The sequence below is a fragment of the Triplophysa dalaica genome, chromosome 17, assembly GCF_015846415.1.
Source record: "Triplophysa dalaica isolate WHDGS20190420 chromosome 17, ASM1584641v1, whole genome shotgun sequence".
NCBI lineage: Eukaryota > Metazoa > Chordata > Actinopteri > Cypriniformes > Nemacheilidae > Triplophysa > Triplophysa dalaica.
The window spans coordinates 4,862,782-4,879,638 of NC_079558.1; the positions used below are offsets into that span (position 1 = coordinate 4,862,782).

Below are 16,857 nucleotides of genomic sequence, written 5' to 3' on the forward strand. Positions count from 1 at the left end.
TCTTTGTATAATTTAGTTAAATTCTTTAGTTGCACTGTTTATCATGGGACTAAACATGAACATGAAAATAAAAAAATCAAACAAAACATCTAAACTTCCAATTGGATCTGAGATTGAATTAAAACTGTCCTTGACTGCCCTCTAGCGCTCAGGGCTGTTTAACAAAGAGTGCAAGCATTTTTATGATCAAAACCTTTATTTTTCATGTTTTAAAATTCACACATTTACTTACAATCCAGCCATTTAACTCTGCTAGCAGAGTTACGGTTATATAACATAAAGCTCAGCTTTTCGGACTTTACAATACATCCATTATCTAAATATACCTCCTGTATTTCAGCACCACAAAAGGCGGCCTTAAAATTCACTAGAGAAACAATTTATTTTGTTACTGTATAAGTCTTATATGACCAGCCAGGTATTTAAACATACTCTTGTTAACATTTTCATTAAATAAATAAAAATCACAACAAGTTGTGAGGGCACCTCTTCAAAACTCATACTTATACTTGTTCATTTCACTTCTAGACGACTTGCTCTGATCACTTTGATACCTCTACATAACCAAAATAACCTTCATTTAATTCCAGGTAGCTTGGTAGGTTTTCAGTCTTTATCCTTTAGTCAAACTTACTCTAGCCATCTTCACATTTATGTGTCACTTAAAGTTTTCATCTAAAATCCCATAGTCATAGATCTATCAATAACTAAACAAGCGGTTGTCAACTCCTGTTCTGGGGACCCGTTAGGTAAACACACAAAATGTGCAGAGCAGTGAGTCTCCAGGACAGAAGTTAAGAACCACTAATACATGATGATGTCCATAATTTAAATGTAAAAAATAAAAATAAAGACAAAATACCAGATTACATTGCTTCTGATTTCGCAGCAGCTTGGTCTGTGATGGCCCGGTTTTCACTGATCTCCCTTTTGCTGGATTGGTCAGCATGAGACTGGCTGGTAATGGACTGTTTTTTTGTGGACTGGTTAGTGATAGACTGACTTGCGGTCGATTGGGTTGCAACAGACTGTGACGTTATGGATTTTGTGGTCTTGGCCTGCTTGAACGCGGTGTGAATGGTCTTCTTCCTCTTGACGTGGAGGATCTCCATGGCATCGGGATTGACTCCAGGCTGCTGGAACTCTTGTGTAGTTTCCGTCTGGTCAGTGGTGGACTGATGCTGCTGCTCCTGTCTCTGGAGCATCTGAAATACAGCGAATAACTATGAAAACAAAACTTAAAAACTTAAAAAAATTCACACCACACAAACTGCATACATCTACACTTTATATTTGCCCCGACATGTTTATTACAAAAAAAAACTTTGTATGGACACGGATGGACAAAAAAAGAGCCCAGAATGACGAGACCCAAAAAAGGTGTCTCGTAAAACGCATGAGTTTCTATTCTAGCCAAATGACGATTGAAAAAATAACAAGAAGAAAAACTTGAACCAAACCCCTTCGTCGGCATCTTTCATCCGTGATGTTAGACTCGTGTCAAACGGGCAATGCATGTGTTGGTTTTCTTTGTTGAAGAAAATTTGTAACACAATTTCTACACTTTTCAACATTATGTGCGAAATCGTGATGTAGGATTGTTGTCTCACCAACAGTTGTTGGTACTGAGCAATAGCCTCGTCAGTGGTCACTCCTTCAGCCAAGCCCAGTTCTGCTGCCCGGCGTGCCATTTCTACTTTATGGGAGCCTGGAGGGGTCCAGCCCGCTCCTTTAATCCAGTTCAGATCTGATTTATAGTTCACCTACAAACAGACATATATTCAGGTTTATTCAAACTTGTTACATGAAGAAAACTGTGAGTACAATGCATTTTCTACTGGATTCTGGGAAACTGTTGTCAATTAAAGCAATAAGCCCCAAGAAGCAGTGGGTTACAATGCCTTTTATACCAGTTAAGGGCGTTGTGGCTTTGCGGGGCTTTGTGCTTTTATAAAGCGGTTATTCCATATGCGGAGCAACAAGGTTTCGTAAAACAAAGTAAATAGAGTGATATAAGGCTATGTAATGCGGTCAGCCGTTATAAATAGGGGTATTTAATAACGGCTCAGAACTCTGCTCGACCAATCAGAATCAAGGACCAGAACTGACCCTTGTATAAGTATGGTAATGGTTGGCTCTTAAAGGGATAGTTCATCTTTTATTCACAGTTGTGTCATTCAAAACCGTGATATCATAACTCTCATCACTTCGTATAAACATCTTCTCGATGAAATTAAAAATGAAAATGTATTGTTTTTTTTCATAATTTAATACATGTCATGTGCCTGTTAGTCACCAATGTGTTCAATTCTTGTGTCATCTAGAAATCATAAACTATCTCTCAACACAATACCAATGATAAACTTTGGCATACGGTGGCCGCAAAACAGTTATTTACAACAAAGCAATCCCGAAATCCGCCCTTACATCACTCTGCAGTTGGTAAGCCTGTTTTGCATGTTGGACGTTGAGCTGATCAGGATAGCTGGTGTAGTCTTGATGCTTCTGGCGATAGTTGACATTGCTGAGCTGAGCTTGGCTCTTCTTAGCCTGCAGGAATCCAGGTTGGTCAGCGTGGATCTTAAACTGAGAGCGTGTCTCCTGGGACTGCTTCTTGTACTCGTTGTTGCTCTGGAGCTTCCCTACGGCCCGTGAATGTCTCATCTTGGGGTCATCCTCAACGCTAAGGAGGCCAACCTGATGGCCCTTATCCTTCACAAATGCCTCCTTGTAGCGGAACTGGGAAGAAAGGTACAAAAAACATCAAATCAAAATACTGCTTAATAGGGAATGTTAAAATTTAGATTTATTTAAAGGTGAAGTATGCGTGCTTATATACTTCGAGATCAATATTGCAAAGAGAACTATAAGCAATATAATACTCAGTTGATTTTCCCCAAATGTATAAATGCACACAGTGTAGTTTAAAGTCCCTGTGAAATTAAAAATGACAATTCTTATTTTTTTCATGAAATTTTGCAGCGTTTATAATAAATAGCTTATCAATGTGTGTCGTTTTCTTCCAAAAATTCAAGTATCCTCATAATCTTCAGTCAAAATCTGAAAATGCACTTCTGCCCTGAAATGACTATCCATCTCAAATGATTAGATGTATTGGCCGGAGCATCCGTTAACTCCTGCCCTTCAACTGTCAGTCTGCTATCAGTTTCATTTCAAAATCAATGCAACGGCTGTTTTACACATCCAATCAATTCGCAGGGAAAAACGCAGGCCACGCCCACTAATTTTCTCCTGGCAAACAGGAAATGGTTTGGAAAGTGCTTAAAAACATTAGTTTCATGAATGGTTTGGTAACAAATTGTAGCATCGAATTTACTCACTTAAACTTTGATATCACTGCAATGAATTTGTTAATATTTTTATAAATAATAGTTAATATTGATTTTGACTTACATCACTTGCAATTTCTCTAGAAGTCTTGGCTGTTTGGAAGGGGATGGCATCTAACCTGAGGTCATAACCTGCTGCTTTAACCTGCTCACCTGACAGTTTATATACTTTCTGAAAAAGTAGAGAGAAAAAGAAGCTTAGATAACCACAGAGGATGCAATGGAACGGCAATTGAGGATATGTAACAACAGCAAGCTTACGTCGCTAATTTGCTGTGCGTTGATCTTTGCTCTGATGAAGTCTGGATGATCATGGTGTAAAGTGTACTTGTGCGTGGACTTGGAGTCTCCAGACCTATACATCCTCTGAAACAGCGACAGATATTGTGCCATTAACTCGCTACTGACATCTGACAGAGACATTGATTTGTATACTGTTTACCTCACTACATTGCATGTAGCTGTTCTTTGCATGCATGATATCCGGTGAATCAGCCACCTGGGTAAACTTTAGACTGTCTGGATGTTGACGGTACTTCTTCTGCAGAGGATATGTATCGAGCAAAGCATTTGTTATCAAGAACTATTGGTGGTAGTGTAATGATTAACCGTACGTACAGTTTTACTCACATCACTAATCAGTTCTCCAGCTTTCTTTACATACTCATGCTGGGCTGCACCCACTGAATCCCAAGCCACTCCCTTCATGAAGTTCAGATCTGCTTTGTATAAATTCTTTAAGAAACAGAAAACATTTCGCTGATAATTTATAGGCACACTAAATTGCATAGGATGAAAACATCTCCAACAAAAAACTGCAAGGACGTATAATGCCATTAATATATTTTTATCAATAAGCATCTGATAACTAAATATGTTCCAAGCAACTTCATATTATTGTTTTTCTCTCTTCATGTAATTCTGACTTGATGCTAAAGTTTCAGTTGTAGGACTACACAAAAATCTCTTTTAAATTCATGGTAAGTTTTTGGGTTGTTTGACATATTTGAGTATTACAATGACAGGTACAATTCTGCATTCTTCTTTAGTGAGCAAAAAGTTAGTTTTGTGGGTAATTTTGTGCTGGTAAGATTGATGTTTTTTCCTTTCTCACCTGGCTTTGCAGTTCATATGCCTTTTTGGCCCATTGGACCTTCATGTCATCGGGCAGGGTGGTGTAAGAGTGCATGTGGGTCTTGTAATCCTGGTCACTGGCTAAGGCCTGGGCCTTCTTGGCATGAACCAGGTTCACCATGTCTAGGGGCAGCTGATAATGACTGCTGATGGACATGGCGTCTTTACGGTAGTTCTGGTCACTCTGAAGACGGCCCATCTCCAAGCAGTGCATCAAATGCGAGTCCTCCAGAACGCTGCGGGCAGCAAGGTGTTTGCCCTTATCCAAGACGTGGTTGTGCTTGTATTGATACTGTCAAAGCAGATTGGATTTTAGTGTTTGAATTGTATTCTAGACGGTTTAGTCATCACAAACAAGGCTGTTTGATTGGTTAAGTATGTTAATGCAAGAATTGATCAGACTTGTTTTTTGCCCATAGATGTTTAACCGTGTAAATTTAGAGAGGTTATTCTTACATCACTAGCAATGCTGGTGGAAGCTTTGGCAGCCTGGAAGGGGATATCCTTCATGGTGAGTTTATAACCCTGAGCTCTGAGTGTATGCCAGGATTCTTTGTACTTAACCTGAAATATAACAGTGAATTATAGCATTAAAATAGTATTTCCAAATACACTCAATTTAGTTTTTACTGTGCTACTTCATTTTAAAAATAGTGTTTAAATAAGCTGTCAGTTTTGGAATAGTAGATTTTATGAGAGGAATAACCATAAACACAAAAATAGACTGATGGCTCATCTTACATCACTGAAGTTCGCGGCGTTAATCTTGGCCTGCGTGATTTCAGGTCTCTCTGCTGTACTGGTGTAGTTGTGCCTGAAGTTCTCCCCCTTTTCTTTGTACAAACGCTAAAGATCAAACCAGAAGACATTATTATGTAACCGTCAATCAAAACATAATGAGAATATTAGGGATGCCCACCTACCTCATTATTGAACTTGCCACTGATCTTAGCATGTACCATGTCTGGAGAATCCGTTACAGATGTGTGCTTGAAAGAGTAGGGTTGCTGGCGATACTTTTTCTGTAAAATACATATATTATAAATATTAAAATATAAGTTGACTCTTAGAAAAATAAAGCTGGTTGCTTTTGTGGGTTGAAGAGATATATTATTGCCATTTATAACAAAATGTAGAGAGAGAGGGAGAGATCAACCATACCTCGCTGATTAAATCTGTGGCCCGTTTGGATCCCTCAATCTGTAGAGCACCGGTGGCAATCCAGGCGGCACCACGTAAGTAATTCAGATCAGATCGGTAGAGTTTCTGAGATATCAACACAAAAAGTTAAAGATCACAACGTTTTAATGGAAGTAATAGAGGTCGTTTAGTGCAGTAGTATTGAGTAAGCCTTTACCTCACTTTGCAGTTCATATGCTTTCTTGGCAGCCATCACTTTGATGTCATCGGGCAGTGTTGTGTATTTGTGCAATATTAGTTTGTAGTCCTGATCGCTGATCAGAGACTGAGCCTTTTTAGCATGGAGCACGTCCAGCATGTCCATGGGCAGATGGAACTGAGAAAGTGCCTTCGAAGAGTCTTTTCTATACTTGATCTAAGTAGAGAGATTATCATTTTCATTCATGTTACTTCATACAACTCGATATAATCAGGTTCTGGTTATTTTTGCGAATACTCACATCACTATGTATCTTTGTGGCATGCACAGAGTGTGCGATGTTTATGTCATCCTCCAGTCCCTTTAGACCAATCATCCTCCCCTTGGTTTTCTCAAACTGTTCTTTGTACTTTTGCTGGATATAATAGCTAGACAGTCAGATATATAGACAAAGAGTTTGACGGAGGATTTTTGTTGTTGTGTCCTGAATACTCACATCACTGAAGATATCTGCAGAGGATTTGGCCGACTGGAATGGAATAGCATCCAGACGTAACTTGTAGCCAGCATCTTTTATCTTTGTCCAGGACTCTTTGTAACGTGACTGTACGCAAGAGATCTCCATTTAGCAACTTGATGTGGGATTTAAATTGCTTTTGTGTGTTTTTAACAGCTTCTCAAACAGAAACAGCAGGAGGTGTGTAATGGATTCTTACCTCACTAATGTTCACAGCATTGATCTTGGCCTGCACATGCTCTGGTAAGTCTCCAGTAAGTGTGTACTTGTGCATTTCGTTTTCTCCCTTCTTTCTGTACAACCTCTGTATGAAGACCAGGATATGTAGTTAGATTGATGTTGTAGATGAACAGATGTCAATAAAAAAACGTTCTTCTATTTCAGCTTAAATTGCAGAGACATGCATGAGTCTTGAAACCGTATATGATATAAATGCCTTTACATACATCAAGCACCAGTTTGCTGGTTATTTTGGCCTGCACCATCTCTGGTGTGTCCTCCACGCTTGTGAACTTCAGAGCACTTACATGTTGTCTGTACTTATTCTGGAAAATACATGTGACATTGTAAAGATTTGTATCCATTTTCAAGGAATACAAGCATTTCCTAGTATGCTTCAACTGTGTTTTTTAGGTGTCAGAATATACAGTTTGTATTCACATGCAGAAATGTTTTTAATTTTAAGCCGACTTCAGGTAACATCTGTACTAAAAGTATTTTAACTGCAAATTTTGCACCTTTTCAATATTCAGTGGGGTCCTGTCTGAGACCACTATTGAAATATTTCTGTTTTGCTTTTGTTATTGTAAACAAATTTTTATATTTCAAATGAAATTTTCAGTTCAAGAATTAAATAAGCCTAAATAATGCAGAATTATAAGTGATTCTCAGTGGTTTTACATCCTAATTAAAGAAATCTTAAAACGTTTGTTCTGTGTATTAGCTGGTGACTAAAAGGCATAGTAAAAGTCTTCAGTAAAATACAGACAAAAATTCAATAGAAAATGTCAACAATGTCACAGTTATGAATGCGAATAACATGTACAACATAAATTATATTTGAACACATTATATTTAGTTCATAGCTGTCTTTGCTGAGTAGAGGGTTCATAAAAACTATACAAGGTGCTGAGGGAGTTCATTTCTAAACTTATACCTGATAAATATAACCCCGTTTACAGGGATTACATGAATGTTCTCCTGATGGTCATATACTGCTTAAGATGCTACGGTTGAACCTAAAAAAAATTGGAGTAAGACAAGTCAGTCTGTACCTCGCTGACCAAATCTGTAGCTTTTCTGGCCTGCTGTACATCAAGAGATCCTGTGGTCTCCCAGCCCACCCCTTTCATCCAGTTCAGGTCAGAACGATACTTTTTCTATGAAGAAAACATGCAAATTGTTGTTAGAAAGCAATATTAATTTGTGGGTAAATGCCAAAAATTGCCTACTGGGATAAATCTCATATTCAAGTCTTACATCACTATGTAACCCGTAAGCTTTCTTGGCCCACTCCAGTTTCATATCAGTGGGTAGGTTGGTGTACTTGTGTAGGAAGGTTTTATAGTTTGTCTCGGTGGCCAGTTCCTGGGCTTTCTTTGCATGGGTGAGTGTCATCATATCAAGTGAGGCACTGTATTTGGTCTTGGTATCCTTGTGCTCTTTCCTATAGTTGAGGTCACTCTGGAGTTTGGATGCCAGGCTGGAATGAGCCATTTGAGAATCATCAGAAACTGCCTTCACGCCGATCATCTTCCCTTTTGTCATTTCGTATTCTTGCTTGTATTTCACCTAGATACATTAGCCGGAAACATTTAGAGCAGTCACATACCTGACATACAGTAACAGTCAGTTGGTCATGTGTGTTAGCAGGGTGTACTATCACTCACATCGCTGGCGAGATCTCGTGTGGCTTTGGCGGTGAGAATGGAAACTGAGTCCATGCCAAGCTCAAAGCCTTTCTCCCTCTGTTCCTCCCAGCTACTCTTGTAAGACTTCTGAAAAGTTATGAGTCGAAACAAAGTGGTCAGTGGATGTTAGTTGCTGTGAAGGTTGTTTATACACCGTAGGTTCAACCAGGATTTAGTTCATATCATACCCCACTAAGAAGTTCTGCATTGGCTTTGGCTTGTTTGAAGAGAGGCTCATCTTTGCTCATAGTGTATTGATGCATTAGCAACTCTGTGCCCGCTTTGTATGCCAGCTGAGGACGAGAAAAGGTTCATTCATGTTGGGTGATTTAAAATAATCAAATGGACGACATCCAATCATACAGGATGATACAGTATCTTACATCACTCTGTAGCTCCTGGCTCTTCTTGGCATGTTTGATGGATGGGGTGTCCGCGACCTGCGTAAATTTAACCCTGTCCACCTTCTGGCGATACTTTTTCTGCATATAAAACCCACAATTCTAGAAACTGCAAAATAGATCAATACACACAAAACACGCTCAGTAATGACTTGCCTCGCTGAGAAGGTCTCCTGCTTTTTTGGCCTGTTCCACATCCAGACAGCCGTCAGCCTCCCAACCCACTCCCTTCATCCAATTGAGGTCTGATCGGTACTGGTTCTAAAACAACCGATTCAATATGCATGTAGTAGATGTATGTATATTTTATCATACTGTTGTAGACTCATAGAGCAAATCTTACATCACTCTGTAATTGGTAGGCCTTCTTAGCTTGCTGCACTGTAATGTCATCAGGCAGGACGGTATAGTCATGTAGCTTCTTCCTGTAGTCCAAGTCGCTAGCAAGGGCCTGAGCCTTCTTAGCATGGCTAAAATTCATCATGTCCAAAGGGAGGTGGCACTTGGACTGAGTCTCTTTAGATCCTTTTTTATAGGCAACCTGGAGTAAAGAAATGTGATGGCTTTGTTTTGAATTTCCTGATTTGGTATTTGTAAATGATGAGTTTGATCATGTTAGTCTGAGCGATGCGTTGATGTGTTTAATGTACTGTGTTTAATGGACCTACCTCACTGCTCAATTTGGCCACCTGAAGCGAATGCAGTGTTTTAGAATCACTAACATCCATTCCAATAGCTTTGTCTTTGTTCTTCATATGTGACTCCTTGTACTTGATCTGTACAACCCAGGATTTGTTTTATTAAAGGTACCTATCAGACACTTTTAACAAAAATGCATTGGGCTCAAGACAATTGACTGAATCAGATCATTTAATTATTTGGAATGGGGTAGTTTAATCAAAACTGATCATTTGTTCCTCATTTACTCACCTTCATGACATTCCCAACCTGTATGACTCACTTTCTTCTGCAGAACACAAATTAAGATTTTCCAAGAATGTTGGCAACCAAATAACATGGTCCCCAATCCCCGTTAACTTCCATTGCATGGACACAACCATTGAGACATTCATATGTTCCAGAAAAGAAAATGTCATACACAGGTTTGGAATGACATAAAGATGAATATATAATAACTTTACCTTAAAGTACAGAAATGAATTATTTCGATGAAGTTTCACATTTGAAGATATTCTTACATTGCTGGCAAGATCTCGGGAGGCTTTGGCAGCTTTTACTGTCAATGTGTCTAGGCCAAAGTCACATGATTTGTTCTTCTCCCAGTTCTCCTTGTATTTGATCTGTGAAGGTTCAGAGGTCATTTAGCAATTCAATCAACACCTGTAAACTATATACTGTATACGGATAACAAACAATGTGTCAAGGTTCTGGTATTTGTAAGTACAGTGTAGACTTACATCACTGACAAGCTCTGCATTGGCTTTGGCGTTTTTAAACCCTGGTGTATCTTGGGATAATGTGTACTGGTTCTTTGTCTTCTCATAGTTGGCTTTGTAGTTCAACTGTATAGTTAGAGATACATGCTGCGATGAAGTTCTATGTATGTTAAACCAAATACACTCAATGAGAAGGATCATTTATTCTTACATTGCTAAGTTGTTGGGAATTGATTCTGGCTTGCAGTATTTCAGGGGTATCCGTAACATGGCTGAATTTCAGTTTGTCAATATGTTGTCTGTAGTTTTGCTGTGTGAAAAAGTAACTTTAAATTTAGCTTATCTTATTTAACGGTGTATGTTTTAGTTTAAGATTAGCTTGCATGTTATTTAAATAGTTAAAGACGCGATTATAAAACTGAAATACAATTATTTTTCCCAAACATTTAATAAAGTAAACAGAAAATCAGACTTACATCTTTGAGCGGCTCCAGTTTTTTTTGGGACTGGTAGGATGGGGTAATAGTGGCTGGGTAGTTGTACTCACCCTGTACATTCTTCTCTTGCTCATATTCTGACTTGTAGGCAATCTTAAACCAGATAATACAAGAAATTAAGTTTTTACTTTCTCTTTTCAAAATGAGAGTCAAAAGTTAGCAGAAAGGTAATTTTGGTGAACTTTTAAGCATCTAAACATAAAAACACACAAAATGATGTACTGTAGGAGAGATAAAGTGTTCCAAAGAATTCTTACATCACTGGCCAGCTTTCTGACATTCATGGCGTGCATGGTCGTCTTGTCGATGCCACCCCCTTCATAGTGCCCCTTCATTTGATTGGTATACTTCTCTTTGTATTTATTCTGTAATCGAACATAGAAGTGAAACTCTGATGCCAAACCTGCAGTGTTCTCATATCTGTTTAGATGTTTATATAACCAAGTTGTCCAACTTCACAGAATGACGGAAACCTATTGAGTCAACCAACTTGTAGGTAATTGCATACAGGACCACCTTAAATATAGAACATGCTGTCATTCATTAGATAGCAGTCATATCACTGATGAGTCACTCACATCACTGGTATACTTGGCGATCTTTGACACATTCTTGAACTGTGGCGTCTCACAGTAGTTGATGCTGTGGCCTTTGGTGGTCACAAGGTCCTTCTTGTACTCAACCTGAAAAATGGAAGGAAGTTCAAGAATTTACCATCTCTGTCTATTTCAATGACCTTATGGTCTCCACACAGTGACTCGGTGCCCAGTTGTCATCTGTTTGTAAATCAGTGCAGGATAATGATGAGGTGCTTTAAGAATCAGCAGGTATACACTGTGGCATGCAGACGGATGGGTCAAAATGGAACGATGATGTCAGGTTCCCGGCTGGTGATCTCTCAACAGGGCTCATTGTATAATTCACTTGTGGAGACTGTATGTCTGAGTCGATATGTTTTTTTTAACTTCCCAGTCTGTCTTTGCACCATCCCAGAATTTCTATTCAAAATATATTTTCTACTCTTTCCATCCTTAATACATATTTAAAAAAAATCTTAGCTTTGCATACTGCACTTAAACTTTTTGTTGTCTTTATGTTGTTCCAATTGCTTCTATTGTTTATCTCATTTGTAACTCGCTTTGGAAAAAAGCATCTGACTAAATTGTTGCTATAAATAACTTTCACACAAAGTAGTTTGAAATGTTATGCAAATAAATCATTTAAAGAATGCTTTAATATAATGTGATAATGGGCTTATTTTTAACCTGAATTTCCAAAAAGTATTTGTTTATTTAGCCTAGCTGTTTTCAATTCCCATATTGAAATGTGAAATATTGAATAATTGAAACAATGTCCAAAGTGAAGATCACTTCAGCAATAGTAATACTTACATTACTGGCCATGTCGTGGGCTTTCTTAGCCATCTGGTATGCAGGGGTTATCATGGCAGGAAAGCTGCCCTTGCCTTTCTGCTGTTCGTACCCTTCCGTGTAGACATGCTGAAGAAAATAGATATTGATTCATTACAATCATATGACACTTTGTTTCCCAAAGGGAATATTTTGATGTACGTAAATAAAGCCTGACCTGACTGAGATGTTCTGCGTGCTCTTTGGCCAGAGCGAATTCTGCGGCCCCTGCATCAGTGCTGACCTTTCCTTTCTCCTGCTCGTATTTCTGTTTATACTTTACCTGCATGCCAACATTGCTGGTTTTACTACCAACATACAAGAACAGCTGACATAAAAGCACATGCTTCATTTGGACACTTACCTTGCTGGCCATGTCTCCTGCTTTTTTGGCCACCTGGTATCCAGGTGTGAAGTGGGCAGGGAAACTGCCTTTGCCTCTGTGTTGCTCATACCCCTCCGTGTAGACATACTTTTAATGAAGGAGATGCAAAATTAGGACATAATGTAAGTCAGTGTTTTGGCCTTGAAGAATAGTCACGGTTGTGGTATTTGCTTACATCACTAGCGATCTTCCCTTGGTTTTTAGCGAGAAGAACATCTGGTGTGTCTGTCACGGTGGTGTACTTGGACAGTCTTTCTTCATGTCCTTTTTTGTATTCCAACTGAAATAATAATGGTAAAAGTGTATATGAATGTAAGAATACAGTTGTGTTATAGTAAAGTTACAGTGGACCTGACTGGGTGGAGATTTACTTTGCTAGCCAGTGAATTTGCCTTCTTTGCCATTTCATATCCCGGAGTGATCATGGCAGGATAACTTCCCTTTCCTTTAGTCTGCTCATATTCCTCTGTGTATTTCACCTGTAAATGAACAGAATGCATTATATGAAACACACAATGAGGCAATTCACAAAGAAGGATTCATGTCGGGAGTCGAATAAACCCTTACATCACTAGCCAGTGAGGCTCCAGTCTTGGCATGTAAGTTCTCAGGTGTGTCTGCCACAGAGGTAAACTGTGTCACACGTTCCTCGTGGCCTCGCTTATATTCAACCTGTAATACATCATTATAATTCAGTTGTTTATTATGATCATTTATTTTGCCTTTAGGGATTGTTGACCTGAAATGAAAATTCTTTCATCCTTTATTTACTTCCGTGCAATTCCAAACCTGTATGCTTTTCCTTCTTCTGGAGAGCTCAAAAGAAGATATTTTGAAGAACCTTGGTAAACAAACTACACCGGCCCCAATGACCTCCATTGTATATTTCTCAAAATATCTTCTTTTGTGTAGAAAGAGTCCTTTACAGGTTTTGGATGACATAGGGGTAAATAAATGGTAACAAACTTTTAATTTTTGGGTGACCTATTCTTTTAAGTGACATATCACTTACATCACTGATGGTTTTCTGTGCCTGGGAAACCCGCACAATTTCCTGGCTGGTGACACTGCCGGAGTACCAAGACTGTTGGCCCACAAATTCAGTTTGGTAACCTTGCTGATTTGGGATAGATTAGAAACAGGTCACATATGGCACATGCATGTACAGATACACCTGAAGCTTTTCTGTTTTTATTTTTAGGTTACTCACCTGGCTAGCAAGCTGGCTGGCTTTACGAGCCTGATCGATTTCTTTCGATCTCATGTCATAGTGGAAAGTGGACATATAACGTTCTCCTTCCTCTCTGTATTTATTCTTAAAAAAAAAAAACGATTACACAGTGTAACAATTTTTTGTTTCGAACACAAAACAAATTTTTAACGTATATAATCATTATGATATATGGTATATTGCAAATAAACAAAAACACATTACACATGTTTTTTAAATTACTTTCCAATTGTCGCTGTCAGAAAATTATACACATTTCTGTAGCACAGAGAAGATTGAATGAAGCAATGATGGGTGACTACATCTGGAAATTGGTTCGTGAGGATAATATTAGTCGCGAAGGACAAAAAACGATCAAATGTACACTTCTGGCGTTTTGGGAGACTCATTTTCTAGTAACTATTATGTTGAACTGTTTATTTTTGAGTACCTTGTGATTTCTGTGTACAATTTATACCCAAATGTGTGAAATTATTATTAGATTTTTTTAGTGTACTGTCGATGGAAAAAATAATGTGATTTTCGTAATCATGTTAAACCGTATAAAGAAACTAAGAATGTAAGCAAAACACAACTAAAAAATAAATTATTCATTGTATTATTAGTGAGCTACCATTGGGCCAATCAGGTTGTGCCGCTCATGTAATGTAATTTCTTTAAGAAATGATTATGAAATATTTTTCAGGGATTCAACAATGAACAACACGGAAAGAAGAATCCTAAGATCTTTGTCATCGTTATCAAGTCCAAGTAAGTGCTATTTTCACTTTCCACAGATTAATCTTAATTTTCCAATAAAAAAATGAAGATTGCACACGTGAAATGCAAAGTGTCTGCAAACAGTGTACATAACAGCCTCCAGAGTCCTCTGATTGACAGGGACAGCTGGGATACCTCAGAGTGGCAGACAGTGAGGGGGGAAATGAAGCTAGGAAGCATAAGAGGTGGTCCATGTTCATGAGGTATAAATTTAAACAGCAAATACATAAAGCCAGAGGAGGGTATCATGTCACACCACAGAAATAACTCTCATGATGCCGTTCCCATTCCAAAGCTGTGGAGTCACTCAAGCCTTTAAGCTTTCCTAAAAACAGCTCGATAAGCCAACTCATATGTAAAATTTAAAATCTTGGTATTACAAGCATTGTGACCCATATTTGATTCTTTAAATATTTTGTCTATGAGTCAGGAGGTAAGTATTTAGTAAATACTGTAGATTGGTCAATCTTGGTGTTCCATCAAATAACTCACCTACTAGATGTTTCTGTTTATAAAATGTAAATTTTTACAAAAATTATTATATAGTTATATCATATTATTGCTATAGCTCTTGGGTAAACAAGTCTTAATCAACCACATTTGGCACTGAAATGTCTATTGAACAGCCCATTTATCAAACTTCTATATTTGATGAGTTTGGTTGCAAAATAACACCTGTTTTTAAGAAAAATCTAAAATAAGGTTTTTATTATGTTATCATGATTTTCTTTAGTTATGATGGCTTAAATCAAAACAATCCCACTGCAGTTTGATTGATATTAATTGATTTTTTTTTAAACGGAGTTATCTCACTTTTTGAACCAAACTCATAATTTGTACATTTATAAATAATTGATTTAATTTTTTCGAAGTACTTTTAAGTAATGTTTCGTGTTTTTATAGACCAAAGCAGTGCTGTATTCCAAAGCAGTTGGTATATTCCAAAATGTTAATGCAATTTTGCTTCCATTTTACATTTATATCCTCAACCTCAACCTGAAGGTGTAATTAATAGTTTACCATATAATTTTGACAGCTTTATTGCATTCGCAGTTGGAACAGCAAAGTTTGGTTGTGTTTGTGGTGTCTGTGGCATCATCACAAGCTCACCTCACTGACTGCCTCAGTCTGTTTCTTGGCATTGATGTTGATTGGAGTCTCATAGACACTAGTAAACGTGTTATTCTTTGGATTATGGCTATGAGAAAGAAATAATATATTGAAGACTTTAAAATTGTATTCATTATATATTCAAACATTTAGTGATGGAAATGTAAAGACAGTTTTCTCTTACTTTAAATTAATACTAAAAAATAAGAAGCAATAAGAACTTACACTTGGCAGAAAGGCCTTTTCTCAAAGCTGACATAGTTATTGGCAGTCAAAACCATTTTACAGACCTCACAGTGAAAACATGCTTTGTGCCAATTCTGAAAGATAAAATGAATGACATTTTGTAAATATGATTGAATGTAATCTGAAATCGAATCTGAATTTCAGCCAATGGATCCAAACCAGTCCTCCTTACAACATGATATGAAGATGGTAATAATTCCAGTTTGTAGAGCAATATCCGTACAATCTTACCTGACCGATCAGATTGATCTTCTCCGCAGGGTACACCACAAACCCACACCTGGCACACTTTTGAACATTCATGTCTTTGTCCTATTAAAACGGCAACTCCAGAAAAAAACTACAACTCGTACTAACAATTAGTATAGTGAAAACAAGGTGTCCCAGACAGTCCCTTATTCTGGCTTTAGTCTCTGTATCCGTCCCGTGTTAAACTTAGATCTGCTCTTTGACAGGGACCCAGTCTATTACATGTCACTGGGTGCAAAGTTCCATCCCACTTTGACTGTTGTCCTGCAGCTGACTGGCTGTCCAGCTGTCTGTTAGGTAAAGGGGTGACGGATGTCACTAAATAGTGACCACAGAGTCTGGCTCTAAATAGGGTAATGAAGTCACGGCTATTCTTTGTTGCACATGGAATAAAAAGCATTACATTGTTATGTATGAGCCATTATTTATTTGTCATCTGTTCAAAAAAGATATTTGCTCAGTTATATAGGCTAGTACGTAATATTTTGCTATTGGCCTACTAAATATTCAATTTTATTTATATAGCACATTTCACAATGTGCATTGTTCCAAAGGAGCTTAAAAAATAGAAAGATAGGGAGAGCTTACTAGTTGGGCTTTAGGAAATTTCATTTGTTGTATTTGTTTAGGTCTAATTTTGTCTTATATTGTGATCGGTATCAGAAAACAGAGGAATGTTATAAGCAGGGAAAATTGTAGCTATAGCTGTCATGTGATGGAAGTTTAGCATTAATGTGACAAGTTGTCCATCTTGTCGCTTTGAACCACCAGCCTGACAAGCGGGTCTGTGAACGGCGGCGTAATGGCTGCTGGACCGGATGGCTGCTTGCCGGAGCTGGATAAACTTCCACTGTTGCAAGTCATGCCTATGGTGTATTATGTGTATTTGTTTTTCTCCCTGTTATGTCATGTTATGCTGTATT

At 38.0% G+C, this 16,857-nt stretch overlaps 1 protein-coding gene across 1 annotated transcript; it reads right to left on the reverse strand.

Annotated features, from left to right (window-relative positions):
- Positions 1 to 214: 214 nt before the first annotated feature.
- Positions 215 to 16,094, reverse strand: nrap (nebulin-related anchoring protein). The gene is made up of 42 exons (XM_056771358.1): positions 15,917 to 16,094; positions 15,665 to 15,759; positions 15,440 to 15,527; positions 13,550 to 13,654; positions 13,352 to 13,456; positions 12,907 to 13,011; positions 12,711 to 12,818; positions 12,515 to 12,619; positions 12,319 to 12,426; positions 12,133 to 12,237; positions 11,937 to 12,044; positions 11,124 to 11,228; positions 10,803 to 10,910; positions 10,525 to 10,638; positions 10,260 to 10,358; positions 10,070 to 10,174; positions 9,851 to 9,952; positions 9,320 to 9,427; positions 8,995 to 9,192; positions 8,808 to 8,912; positions 8,634 to 8,732; positions 8,439 to 8,543; positions 8,230 to 8,337; positions 7,820 to 8,131; positions 7,615 to 7,719; positions 6,787 to 6,885; positions 6,540 to 6,644; positions 6,320 to 6,427; positions 6,125 to 6,238; positions 5,842 to 6,039; positions 5,646 to 5,750; positions 5,408 to 5,506; positions 5,226 to 5,330; positions 4,941 to 5,048; positions 4,465 to 4,776; positions 3,981 to 4,085; positions 3,793 to 3,891; positions 3,612 to 3,716; positions 3,415 to 3,522; positions 2,428 to 2,739; positions 1,611 to 1,763; positions 215 to 1,205 (listed from the first exon to the last, which is right to left on the reverse strand). The coding sequence occupies exons 1-42, from the start codon at positions 15,986 to 15,988 to the stop codon at positions 867 to 869; spliced, it is 5,451 nt and encodes a 1,816-aa protein (XP_056627336.1). The 5' UTR covers positions 15,989 to 16,094; the 3' UTR covers positions 215 to 866.
- Between the last annotated feature and the right edge of the window lie 763 nt (positions 16,095 to 16,857).

Excerpts from the sequence above, each read along its gene's own strand:
- nrap (XM_056771358.1), bottom strand. The coding sequence starts at position 15,988 with ATGAATGTTCAAAAGTGTGCCAGGTGTGGGTTTGTGGTGTACCCTGCG. Across the intron at positions 12,620-12,710 it reads CAAATTCACTGGCTAGCAAA|TTGGAATACAAAAAAGGACA; the intron begins GTAAATCTCCAC and ends TTATTATTTCAG. Across the intron at positions 7,720-7,819 it reads CTTACGGGTTACATAGTGAT|AAAAAGTATCGTTCTGACCT; the intron begins GTAAGACTTGAA and ends TTTTCTTCATAG.